Source organism: Corylus avellana, chromosome ca3 (genome assembly GCF_901000735.1).
Source record: "Corylus avellana chromosome ca3, CavTom2PMs-1.0".
NCBI lineage: Eukaryota > Viridiplantae > Streptophyta > Magnoliopsida > Fagales > Betulaceae > Corylus > Corylus avellana.
The window spans coordinates 8,961,868-8,975,693 of record NC_081543.1 but is presented as its reverse complement, the minus strand read 5'-3'; the positions used below and the strand labels follow the sequence as shown (position 1 = coordinate 8,975,693).

Below are 13,826 nucleotides of genomic sequence, written 5' to 3'. Positions count from 1 at the left end.
AACGGGAGACAGAAAGAGCTTTCATTCATGCCCTTCCACTTCCTCACTCTCACTCCCTCTCTCGAAACTCTCCCAAATTCCAAAGCTCTCTCGCCCACGCCACCTAAATTAGGGTTTCATCTTCACCTTCTCGCCTCCGCATTCGCATTATTTACGCTCGTATCCCTCACGCTCTGATCGCCGGCGACTCCTCCGTCAGCGGCAGCATTCCGGAATGGCATTTCGAGTAATTATGTGATGGGCGTGGCCAAGGCGTGGAGGTTTAGCTTGATATCGGCCAACAACCTGGCTCTGTTACAGAACCAGAACGGGAATGCTATTGGCAGCAGTAATACGAATAAGCATGTGTGCTGGAGATCAACGGCGACGACATCGTTTCAAATGAAGCCGATTTCGTGGTCATTGGTCTGCGGGTTGATGCTGTTCGCCTTGGGCTTGATTTCGCTCTTCACTGGTCACATGGCCTCCGATCTTGAATGGTACTCTCAGCGCTTGGTCAGGCCAAGCTTGTACTCCGGACTGGTAATTTTTTTAAACTTTTTTACTAAATTGAAGTGGTATTGGTTTGGAATAATTGCAATGTGCTAGAATCAATGTGCCAGTTTTGGAAGGTTTTGCTTTTCTGACATTACAGTAATCTTTGTATCAATTGTGGAAATTGAAGGATGGCGGTCGGCGTGAGGCAATTGATATATGGAAATCCAAGTATTCAAAGTACTTCTATGGGTGCAGCGAGCGAGGCCGTCGTTTTGCTCGTAAGTTAATTCTTTCAATCACCTTTGGAAGAACTTGGCCTTTCATTTCTACCCAAATGCCATTGCTTATCAAATCAAGCCAATGTTTATTTCATCGACAATCTTTTTATATACCAATTGAATGTTTTGCAATGCATTGCACTGGTGTTGTGAGTACCATTCTTTAATAATAATTATACTTGTTTTTATTCATTTTTCTAAACGCAATCTTCTGGGTCCATTCGGTCGTCAATTTGTTTATTTATTCATTTAATAGATTCTTCTAATACAATGATTAAGCTCCCCCTAGACCACCCGTGTTACTTAGACGGATTACGAGGCTGGTTTTTGCTTAGATTTGTTATATTGGCCAAGAATGGGGGAATATCAAGTTAATCGATTAAACTAAGGATTTTTCCCAGAAAGATAGCGTTCTTCATAAGATGACTAGTATGTATGTAATTTACCACCCTTGTTCCTCGTGTGCTTACTGGGCATACCACTCAAATGCTCTTTTAAGCCTTTTTCTTTATGGAAAATTATTTGCTGGTCAAACATGCTGGACTTGTCCCTCGGTCTTCACAATAATAAACATGTGTTTGTGTGTTGAGCATCTGTGGTGTAACTATCCTTCTTAATTTTGAACAATTTGCTGATGCTGCTTTTGTAGATTATCTTTTATGATAGGACACCCTTTTCTTGATCAACTACTCTGCTTCTTGTTTATATTTCTGAAAGCATGCATATATATATATATCTGTGTGTGTGCGTGGGCGTGCACGTGTGTTTGTTCTGCTTAAAGGGTTTGTTTTAGTTTGACATCTGAAATATAATTACATATGCTCATATATTGCTTTCCCTAACACTGCTAATTTGAAATCTAGCTGCTATTCGTGAGCAATCATCAAATGGCTATTTGCTTATCGCAACAAGTGGAGGGCTGAACCAACAAAGAACAGGAGTAAGTGAAAGTGTCTCATTTTGTGCTACATTTTCCACTGTACATCTTGTAGAAATATTATTGCCATCAATGACATCAACCTCTGACAATATATTTGCCATGTTTACCTCATTGTTTGTTTTGAACAATTAATTTTGGCTTAGTTGTAGTGATGGGGGGCTGAATTAGGTTCTATCTTTCTGTCTTTTCCACGAGTTTCTTACTTTGACAAAAAAATAAACATGTTAACCTTGTGGAGATGACAATATATTTCCCTCACTCAGATAACAGATGCTGTAGTTGTCGCTCGGATTCTTAATGCTACGTTAGTTGTACCTGAGTTGGATCATCATTCGTACTGGAAGGATGATAGGTAAGTTGATATTCTAAAACCTGCTGGTAGTGGCATTTAATTGACCTGTTTTCCCCCACTGTTGTGATAATGATAATCAACTTCACAATATTTATCTTATTGAGGGCATCTTATTTGGCATGCAGTGACTTCATCAACATTTTTGATGTTCGTTGGTTCATTTCATCCCTTGCAAAAGACGTAACCATTGTCAAAAGAGTTCCTGATAAAGTCATGCGATCAATGGAAAAACCTCCTTATACTATGCGTGTCCCAAGGAAATCTGCCCCTGAATACTATCTTGATCAAGTTCTTCCCATACTCTTGAGGAGACGTGTAAGGCCACCTCCCTCAATTTGTAATGCTTTTTTTTTTTTTTTTTTTTTTTTTTTTTTTTTTTTTTTTTTTTTTTCTAATTGATTGTTTATATGCATAATCAAATCTTTTGTTTCAAAATCATTTCCAAAACAACGAGTCTCTTTTAAAGTTCAAAAGTTCTGATTTTTTGTTACATGGGTATGCATTCAATCCTCTAAAACTGTAAGTAACTTGTTATGGTAATGTGCTCTAGTTGCATAATTGCTAATCCAAGTTGGTCTTTCGTTTTGGGAGTCAAAATTCTTTTGTTGATTTGGTCATGGTTTTCTTTAGCAAGGCAATTAACACAGTAAATTCTGCAGGTTGTGCAATTGACAAAATTTGATTATAGACTTGCAAATAATCTTGATGAAGAGCTGCAGAAGTTACGTTGCCGGGTTAATTATCATGCCTTAAGATTTACAAAACCTATACAATCGCTTGGTCAGAGAGTTGTTTTGACGATGCGAAAGATGGCCAAACAATTTATTGCTGTTCACTTGAGGTTTGTCTCTGTAACTTTCAAGTATAAGATTGGACTGCTAATTTTAAAATTTAACTGGTGTGTAAAGTATGTTTTTGAGGTGTGGCTGCTCGAACATAGCACATTCTTTTGTGAGCAACGTAACCCACCTCAATATTCTCATTTTGTTCTTGTTGGACATCTAAAGCGTATACATGGTATGCAATACTTTAATAGTTGCTGAATAAATAGATTGATATTACAATTGCCTAAAATTTGATAAATAAATGTTTTCTAATGAATTTTAAAAATAAAGGCCCTGCATCATATTTGAGAACTTTTTGTGGTTTCTATCTTATTTGTTTTCATCAATATGGCACTAAGCAATAACCTATTAAGTGAGTTTAAAACTAAGAACCATCACTGATGGTTCTTCATTTAGCACGGGTGCTCATAATGATTTTTTTTAATAAGTAAAGCAAATTTATTAAAAGCGCTAGGGGTGCAACTCACATACACAATAAGTATACAAGAGAACAGTACCCAGTAAGATCAAGAGCAAGAAAGAAGAGCACAAAATTCTACAATGTTAGAGACATTGAGAAGGGTGTAAACAAAGATCTACTTGGAAGAGGGATTTAAGAAGACAAAGTTGTAGATTTGAGCTTGTCTTCTCACAGTCATCGAAAGTTCGAGCATTCCTTGCTTTCCAAAGGCACATTAGGCAAGAAGGGATACATTCCAAAAAATATTAAAGCCATTCCTACTAAACCTTCTTTTCCAACACTTCAGGAGCTCCACCACCCATTTAGGCATAACCCAGTCTACTCCAAAAATCTTAAGAACCAAGTTCCATAGGTCTCTTGCAATACCACACTGACAAAGGAGATGATCAAGAGTTTTTCCGCTCAATTTTCACATACAAAACCAATCTATCACTATGATGTGATGTTTTCGAAGATTATCCATATTTTGATTTTTTCCTAAAAATGTTGTCCGCGTGAAGAAAGCCACCCCTAAACCATGAGAGCTATTGAAAAAGTCATCAGAAATATTATTAATCAGAATAAAGAGCCGAACAGTGGTTATGCAGTGCACTATCCAACTCTGCCATTTCTTCCCAAAGCCACATTGCCTTAACATGTATAACAAAAAATCCCAACTAATGTAGTCATAAGCCTTTTCTAAGTCAAATTTACACAACATTCCCGACTCACCCGATTTGATACGGCTAGTTATGCATTCATTGGTGATAAGAACAAAATCCAAAATCGGACAACCTCTAATAAAAGCATTCTGAGTCTTTGAAATGATACCCTCCAAGACAATTTTAGATCTATTAGCAAAAACCTTCACGATATTCTTGTAAACGCCACTTACTAGACTAATAGAACAAATGGCTTAACCTCACCAACCCACACTTTCTTAGGAATAAGGGAATTGAAGGTCACATTCAAAGTTCTAATGAACTTGCCACGCTCATGGAACTTGAGAAAGACCTTCACAGCATCTTCTTTGATAACATTCCAACAAGACTGGAAGAAAGCTATAGAAAAACTGTCTAGACCCAGGGTCTTATCCCCATTCAAATCTTTCACTACTTTGAAAATCTTTCTTTCCTCAAAAGCTCGTTTAACCAAACAGCCTCCTCCTTACTAATAGAGTGGAAAGGAGACCATCCAAATCTGGCTGCCAATTTTTGTTCTCGGTATAGAGCTGAGAGAAAAATTGGACTATATGATCCCTAACTTCATCCGGACTAGAAGAGATTCACCATTGATAACCGAGAGAGAGAGAAAGGTAATGAACCATTCATTCAATTATAATGAGTCAGGTGTACAGTATTTACCAGAGCCACATCCAAGCTGCTGCTTAAGATACAGAAGTGTTCAAAATCCTAAGCAAGCAAGTACCAAATAAGAAAAATAATAGTATCCCCCCTTCTCATATTCCAAGCTGCTACTTTGTTTTGGTTCAAAAATTAAAAGCTTTGAAAGCTTACCTAAAAACGTGGAATGATATGGCCTTTGATAAGAAAAAAATGGCTCCTCTCGATGATTTAAAGGGCTGGATGGAATATTGAAGAACAAAGACTGCTTTCTAGTGAGGATAAATTGAGGAAGGATGCGGCTATATTAGAGCTCGAAAATACTATATTCTTTGGAGTTGAGCTGGATGCAAAAGTCGAGGGTGTTGGTTAAGAAAAGGGGATATATGTATATATATACATCCACCCACACACATATCAATTAGGAAAGTAGAAATCATGATCATCTGGGCTTTTTGGATTTCATTCTATTTATAATTTCATTCTTGACTATGATTGCAGGCTTAGGCCCCAAGAATGGAATGACCATTCCTATGGAATAACTATTCATTTGTTTGGTAAGGGCTCATTCCTAGGAATTGTTATTCTTATGGGAACGACTATTCCCTTACAAAGAGGAATACCGATTCCTCTAAAAAACGAAAGGAATAACTATTCTTTAAGGAATAAACATTGTTTTCCAAAAACATTTTAAAAAAATGATGCTTAGAAATTCTAGGTGGCCGACCACCATGGCCACACACTGCAAAAACCGGGGGTGGTTGCACTACTCCTGAAGCACCTCTGGTGGTTGACCACCTATTGTGGTGGTCGGCAACCAACAAAATTTTTAAGAATCAGTTTTTTTTTTTTTTTTTTTTTTTTTTTTTTTTTTTTTAATTTGAGCTTTAAAAAAATAAAAAAACATGTGGTTTTTTTTAGTAAATTTGGTTCAATTCTAATGAGAGCATATGTGTTGTCACCAAACTGAGGAATAAGAATAACTATTCCATTTCACCATCTTTCATTCTCAGTAATAGCTATTTATTTTCCAAATGAAATATTCATTTCGCGTACCAAACAAGCACTTAGTATTGTCACCCTATAAATATTGGATACAAACTGAATGAAATTTTTTTTTGAGTGCACATTCTTTGTGATTCTACAATTGCCCTGTGGGGAGAGAGAGAGAGAGAGAGAGAGAGGGATCGTTTGCACAATGCTTTTTCCCCCGTTATTGAAGATTCTTTCAAACTGTTTCCTCTTCGTGTTTGCCTTCTTTTAAAATATTTAATTCATGCCTGAGTAAACACAGCCGTAAAAGATCTATATAGTCAATATTTGATATGTAGAAAACATCTAGTTTTACTTATTTCATAATCTCCTCTACCTAGCACTAGGCATTGACCTTCAAATATTTCAAATCAGAGAAGCTAATGATAAGACTGTCTTTTTCCCACCTTTACCTCTAATATTTTGAAAATGCTTCTTATATACTCTCCGGCAGTAGGGGTTTGCATATGCAGTGTGCTCTTATTTTATTTTATTTTTTTTGTTTTTAATTTTTAATTTTTGTGTCTATATAGCTAGAGAAAATGCTCCATTTTTTGAGTAATGCTAAAAGTCCTCCTTATGTCCCTCTTGTGTCTATCCATAATTGATGTGGCTTTAAAATCATCATTGGATTTATGATATATCATTATTGAATTTTGATCCAATGATGATTTTAAAAATCACATCAGTTTTGGAGGGACACAAGAGGAACATGGAAGGACTTCTATATGACTATAGACAAACATCTATACATATAATTGAACTTCTGCACATATGTTTGGATTCATTAGTTGCGGTTGAAAACTATTCTAATGACAGGTTTGAACCTGATATGCTAGCATTTTCTGGGTGTTACTATGGTGGGGGTGAAAAAGAAAGATACGAGCTTGGTGAAATAAGAAAGCGATGGGCCACATTACCTGTGAGTTCACTGTCCTCAAGTATTTATTTTAAAGTGCATGCACTACCTTGCTGTTCAATACCTATAGATGAGAAGTACCATGCTTGTGTAGATGGATGCTTATTATTTATTCCATCGAATAATCTTCGGACCAAATGGCATCTCTCTTATAAACAGGGAGTTTAGTGGAGGGCAAGATCACATATTCAATTTTATATGGTTTTGGTTTTATTTTTTTTGATAAGTAATGATGATAAAAGAGCTTTCTTTGTGTCACTCAAAAACCCCTCAAAAAGTCCAACCAACCAAACCAATCCCCCACTTTTCTCTCTCCCAATCTTATATGGTTTTGTTGCTTGTATTTGTCCATAAAAGAAAATATATATTCTCTCTCCTGTAATCTGAAGTAAATGTTGTTTGCACCCTTGTTATTTATGCAGGATTTGAGCCCCGAGGGAGAGCGGAAACGAGGGAAATGCCCACTTACTCCTCATGAAGTGGGTTTGATGCTACGGGCACTTGGTTTTGCAAATGACACATACCTTTATGTTGCATCTGGAGAAATATATGGTGGAGAAGAGACTTTGCGGCCTCTTAGAGAACTCTTCCCAAATTTCTATACAAAGGAGATGCTGGTCAATGAAGAGTTGAAACCTTTTCTTCCTTTCTCTTCTCGCCTTGCTGCTGTTGACTACATCGTCTGCGATGAGAGCGACGTATTTGTCACTAACAATAACGGAAATATGGCCAAGATTCTTGCTGGCCGAAGGTAAGATATCTGGTACATTTCTTTTCTTTTTTTCTTGCCCTTGTGGGGGTTGAAGCTAAAGCTTAATTTGTTATTGTCGATGTGGAAGAATGAATGAGCAAATTATACTCTGCTCGCAAAGAATGCTGATGCTGAAAAACTTTATTGCAGTAACCAACAAAACATGAGAATGGTGGACAAGACGTAGAATACATACACAAGTGCAAGAAAGTCCTTTCTTTTTATTTTTTATTTTTTTATTTGTTTATTTTATTTTTAGTGAAAATATCAAATTAGCTCCTTGTGCTTTTAGTCATTATCAATTGCTCGTCAGGAATGTGAGGGGGTTGCATGAAGGGAGTAAATGCATGAGTATCAGAAATCTTCTCAGGACATGGAAGGCTGACATAATAACTTACTTGATACTAAATTGGAACAAATGTTCAGGAGTATAGTGCGGAGTTTGTGGGGTAGGCAACGTCTAGATTGGCGTCAGTTGGAGTCTAGGGGGGGCTTATGGTGATATCTTATTGTTTAGAGATAGGAGAATTGTGGAAAAAGTTGAAGATTGCTTGGGTAACTAATGGCATGAAAATTCAGAAATGTTAGTGATCCATTTGAGTGGGCTTCCGCTAGTGTTTATGGCCCTAATTAAGATGTTGACCGTTGGTTGTTATGGAAGGAGCTGGTGGGTTTGATTAGGAGGTGGGATGTTCCTTGGTGCATTGGAGGTGAAAATTCAGAAATGTTAGTGATCCATTTGAGTGGGCTTCCGCTAGTGTTTATGGCCATAATTAAGATGTTGACCATTGGTTGTTATGGGAGGAGCTGGTGGGTTTGATTAGGAGGTGGGATGCTCCTTGGTGCATTGGAGGTGATTTTAACGTGACCCGCTTCCCTAGTGAGAGATCGGGAGCAGCAAGCCTCTCGATCGCTATGGAAGAGTTCTCGGACTTTGTCTTTGAGCAAGGTCTTGTGGATATTCCCCTTCAGGGTGGGAATTTCACTTGGTCTAGTAATTGGGCTTCTCCTTCATGGTCTAGAATTGACAAGTTTCTCTTTTCCCCTGAATGGGGGGGATCACTTCCCAAATGTGGTTCAGAGCAGATTACCCAGAGTTTTCTCATATCAGTGTCCTATACTTCTTGATTGTGGCAATTTTCAGTGGGGCAAAACTAATTTAAAGTTTAAAAACATGTGGCTGAAAACATATGGCTTCGTGGGGAAGGTAAGGCAATCGTGAACTCCTATTGTTTTCATGGCTGTCCTAGCTTTGTTTTGGCTTAAAAATTAAAAGCTTTGAAAGCTGAGCTAAAACTGTGGAATGAAACAGAATTGGTAATGTGGAGAAAACAAAAGGGCTCTTCTTGAGGAAATAAAAGGGCTGGATGGGATTGAAGATTAAAGATCACTTTCTAGTGAGGAGAAATTGTGGAAGGACGCGGCTACTGTTGAGCTGGAGAAGATTATTGTTTTGGAGGAGGAGGTGATCTGAAGGCAAAAGTTGAGGGCGTTATGGTTAAGAGAGGGGGATAAAAATACTATGTTTTTCCATTAGGTGGCGAACTGTAATAGAAATAGTAACGAGATAGAGAACTTAGTTGTCAATGGTGTCACCTCTTCTAATCCAGTGGAAGTTAAGCATTATAGTCCACTTCTTCACAACTTTAAATTGAGAATGAAATCTAGACTAGATTTGGATGGTCTTCCTTTCCACACTATTAGTGAGGAGGCGGCAGCTTGGGTGGAGTGAGCTTTTGAGGAAAGGGAAGTTTTCGAGGTGGTGAAAGACTTGAATGGGGATAAGGCTCCAGATCCAAACGACTTTTCTGTGGCTTTTCCTCCAGCTCCAGTCTTTCCTGAGTTCCATGAGCGTGTCAAGTTCGAAAAAAGCTTGAATGTGACTTTCATTTCTCTTATTCCGAAGTAAGTGCGGGCTGTTGAGATTAAAGACTTTTTCTCCCTCTCGACATTATGTGGTATCTATACAATTATTGCAAAGGTTGTCGAATAGATTGAAAAATTGTCTTGGAGAATATCATCTTGAAGTCTCAAAATGCTTTCATCAGGGATAAGTGTTGCTAATTGGATAGAGAAATTGTGTGGGGATTTCTTTGCGGGGGTGGTTTGGATGTTCCATCTTGTTAATTGGAAGAAGGTATATACTCCCTGTAATCTTGGAGGTTTGGGAATTAGGAGTTTGGTCACTTTCAATCAGGCTCTTTTAGGGAGATGGTTATGGAGGTATGTTGTGGAGAGAGAGGCTTCTTGGCGATAAGTAGTGGATAAAAAATATGGTAGTCAGGCGGGAGGTTGGCACTCTAATGTTGTCACCGGCTCATATGGGATGAGTATTTGGAAACGTATTAGGAGAGGCTAGGATGCCTTTTCTAGTTTTGTTAGCATAGAGGTGGGTGATGGCTCTCAAACCATGTTTAGCTCACAATGGAGAGGTGCATTGGGATTTGAATTTCATTAGATTGGTGCATGATTGGAAAGTGAATGTTGTTTCTTCTCTTGTCAATATTCTGTATTTTGTTAGGTTTGGTCGGGGGATGAAGTAAGCTTTGTTGGATTACTTGGAAGAGATGATCCTTTAGGTCAAAACTTTTTATAAAGTTCTTCCCAACTTTGAATTTTCTTTCCCTTTGGAAGAACATTTGGAGGTCTAAGGCTCCGTTAAGGGTTTTTTTTTTTTTTTTTTCCCACTAGGACAGCATCCTTGGAGAGAATTCTCATTATGGATAATCTCCACAAGTGTCACATCAGAGCCACTTAGTAATGCGCTATGCGGTGCTGTTAGCACCACATGACGTGGTCCTGATGAGGACGTCAAAGGTTAAAGGGGGGAAGTTTACAACACTTCGGTCTTATATTTGGGAGATGAGTAGCCCACATAGAGAGTGAGTGGTTCACAAGAGATGTTTATGGGTGCTAAGTCTCACATTAAAAAAAATCCTGATGAGGACGTCAAAGGTTAAAGGGGGGAAGTTTATAACACTTTGGTCTTATATTTGGGAGATGAGTAGCCCACATAGAGAGTGAGTGGTTCATAAGAGATGTTTATGGGTGCTAAGTCTTGCATTAAAAAAAAAAAAAAAAAAAAAAGATTGAAAAAAGAGAAGCCTTTGACTACTTGTTTTTGTCCACTCAATGAAATTCTACAATAATTGATATTTAAGAGGCAGTTTTTACTTGGAAACACGTATATATCCTTTTAAGATTAGTGTTACCCCTCATCAATAATTTCATAGTCACTTGTGCTGCATGCTCTACATCAGTTTTATAGATAGTGGTTCCCAGTTCTGATATGGTGGGGAAAAACAAATGGACCTGACAATAGCTGTGGAGTTTATTATATAACTTTTATTAGCATGATAAGTAATAGCTATGTGCAGGACATTTTATGTTCTAAAGTTTAGTTAAAGGATCTTCCTAAAGATAACACTTTTTGGTTCAAGAATAAGGGGAATATATGTGTTGGAATTTCGTAAAGGCGTCAGGTATTGATGTGTCTAAATTCTAGTCTATCTGCACGGTCATCCTTTCGAAGTATGTTTTCTTTTTTCAGTTAAATTTTGAAAAGCTCCAAATTTGTCACCGACAACTTTTTGATTTGGACAATGTAGTCCTTCCATTAGAAATGATGCCATCACAGAAATTGTTGATGTGGCTTGTCTCAATATTTGCCACGTCATTAATTTTTGTGACACTGTCATCAATTTGATTGGGAGGGCTATTTTGCTTTAAATCATATGTTTTCATGGACAGAATTTGAACCTGTTAAGATGTTTGACCAAGTTGGGTTACATTTCAAATTTAACCTTTTCTTTTTGTGTAACTTCTTCCCTAGTTTCAGTTACCAAATACAGAATATTCCCTAAATTTAGGTTTCCATTTGATTTGCGTACCACGACCTAGACAAATGAGCTCTAGCTCAATACCAAGAGCCGTTCTCTTAAATGTACTTCGGGTAGTTTGACTCCTCACAAGACAAAGTTAGCTGGCACCAGATGGGGGAATGGGGGTGGGTGGAGGAGTCTTGTTGCAATGTTGAATAACTATATTTGTTGCTTTCGTCTTTGTGGTCTTTACCGTAATCCTAGTCAGTTAATTTGCTTTTTCTTGTTGAATGTTCTGCTTGTTCAGTGTATTTGTTTTCTTGGTACGTTCAGCTGAACTAGCTATTGTTAATTTCATTTCATGGAAAAAGGAGGTACATGGGTCATAAGAGGACCATCAGACCAAATGCGAAGAAGCTCAGTGCTTTGTTCATGGAAAGGCATCGGATGAGCTGGGATACATTTTCAAGAAAGGTGAAGTCATGCCAAAAAGGATTCATGGGAGAGCCAGACGAGATGAGGCTGGGACGAGGGGAGTTTCACGAGTTTCCGTACTCTTGTGTCTGCAAGAAACCATTCAGTGATGTTAAAACTGGCTACATGGAATCTGTAACAAAAATTAAATCTACATACAATCAAAAGAAAGTAGGTGAGAAGAGTCTACCCATACTAAAAAGGACAAGTATGGCAGAAGAGCCAACAGCCTTAGCAGATAGTGAGGACAATGAATTTCTTTCAGACTAGTGGAGATGAAGAGGAAAAGAAAGATCAAAGGAGAGAACATCAACCCGAGATGGTGATGGCTCTGCCGCTGCCGGCCTGTTCGCCTCTATGGCAATTTTTTTATCGTGCCACAGAAATTTTTTTACTCACAACAGCATGTCAACTATGGCATGTAGAGGTTGTTCAATCATATGCTTCGACTGCTGAATTGACTGAACTAGGTTATCATGTATAGGCGTGAAAGGAATGGTGAGCTGCAATTGTTTATAAGTAGTTCTTTCTAGGTACATAGCCGTGTAGGTCTTCTAGAACCATTGTGTAAACAAAATTCAAGTTTATTGTGTTACGACTTTGTATTTTTCAGTTTGCTTTCATATCCTGAGTAATGATTGTCTTATCTTCTCTAAAAGTGACGTGGTTTTTAAATTACAATTGGATTTGAAATTCACTATTAGATTTTGATCCAATAATAATTTTAAAAGTCACGTCACTTTTGGGAGGATAAAAATCCCGCTTATAGCATTACTCGTTATCACTAACTGCTCACAGTTTCATACCATTGGCATTGGGGCAGAAAATCCCATTAGATAATGAGCTATTGGTTCTAAATTATGCATTAGATGACAAGTAATGTTACTTTTCATTTATCAATCATTTTGCACAACGTGGCATGTTTCAAGTCATTGAAATTTTGCTATTTTTAAGTGGTTGATAATGAAATACTCACGACACGTATATGTCAACCCGAATAAAATGACTGATAAATGAGTAAAGAATAACATTACTCTTAGAGTGTAAAATGTTTTTAATTGATTGGTTCATTATTATCGGCCATTAAATCCCAGAAGAGCACGACCAAAAACTATGTATGATGCCAAATTGGCAGATACAGACTAAAATGACAACTTAAATATAATTGCATTTCAAACTCCCAAGAACTCACAAATCCTCTCAGCCCACGCACAGTACTTAGTACATTAACTGTTGAGATTTATTTTGCCTACTAACTGCAAAATGTTCGCTTATTTTGAGTTACAGTGGCCTTGATCGAGGATTGAGCGCTCGCATAACAATGCATTCGACTTTCAGTATTGGTCTAGTTTCAAATACCGCTAGATACCATAATAAATTGCCTTACAACAATATAATAAAAAGTAATGATATTTAATAGACTTTTTTTTTTTTTTTTACATGTTCACACAAAAGAAAGAGAAGGGAGATTCAAACTAATAACCTCCACTTCATGAGGCGTGATCCACTGCTGATTGAGCTATCCCTTATAAACTTAATAGACTTTTATACTGCCATGAAAATCAATCCATCTTTGAAACAACACTTAAAAAAAAAATCAAAAGCTCATTTTGACTATTACATCATCTCAATTGCACAATAATTTAATTGTAATAAATTGGTAACTGGTAACATCAGAAGCGACACACAGCATGGGAAATTAGAACTAAGATGAAATAGCCAAATAATTCTCTTTCTTTCTTTTTTAGGTGGGGGTGGGGAAGGGGTGGAATAATCATTTCCTCTTCTTTTGTGGGGAAAGGGAATAGGTAGTGGCAACTAAATCTGGACTGCTGACAAACTGAACAATGGCATCGAAGTACATATTTGCTGCAAACTTGAATAAATTCTTTCAACCCCGTCCTTAAAAATTCATTCGACTCCTCTTTTATTTTTCTCTTTTTATTTATTTTTTAAATGAAAAACACATGCTATTAAAAAAATTAAATACTACATATTCAACTCTCATCTCACTGAATTGAATTGATGTGACAATACCCATTAGCTCTTGAACTAGCTTTTGTTAAAAAAGGAAAAAATATCCAAGAGATGATAAACACGGTCATATCAGCTAAGTGAGATGAGAATTGTGTACTAAAAATTACTCATTAAAAAA

General features: G+C 37.2%; 1 protein-coding gene across 1 annotated transcript; it reads left to right on the top strand.

Moving 5' to 3' along the window:
- LOC132173754 (O-fucosyltransferase 29) lies at positions 1 to 12,294 on the top strand. The gene is made up of 9 exons (XM_059585350.1): positions 1 to 522; positions 665 to 755; positions 1,619 to 1,695; positions 1,959 to 2,047; positions 2,173 to 2,362; positions 2,707 to 2,888; positions 6,526 to 6,628; positions 7,048 to 7,376; positions 11,569 to 12,294. Exons 1-9 carry the CDS (start codon positions 238 to 240, stop codon positions 11,939 to 11,941), a joined length of 1,719 nt encoding a protein of 572 aa, XP_059441333.1. The 5' UTR covers positions 1 to 237; the 3' UTR covers positions 11,942 to 12,294.
- Positions 12,295 to 13,826: the final 1,532 nt, after the last annotated feature.

Bases quoted from the DNA above. Each gene is read 5' to 3' on its own strand.
- LOC132173754 (XM_059585350.1), top strand. From the start codon at position 238: ATGGGCGTGGCCAAGGCGTGGAGGTTTAGCTTGATATCGGCCAACAAC. The intron at 2,889-6,525 runs GTTTGTCTCTGT...TTCTAATGACAG, and splicing joins TTTATTGCTGTTCACTTGAG to GTTTGAACCTGATATGCTAG. The intron at 7,377-11,568 runs GTAAGATATCTG...TCATGGAAAAAG, and splicing joins AAGATTCTTGCTGGCCGAAG to GAGGTACATGGGTCATAAGA.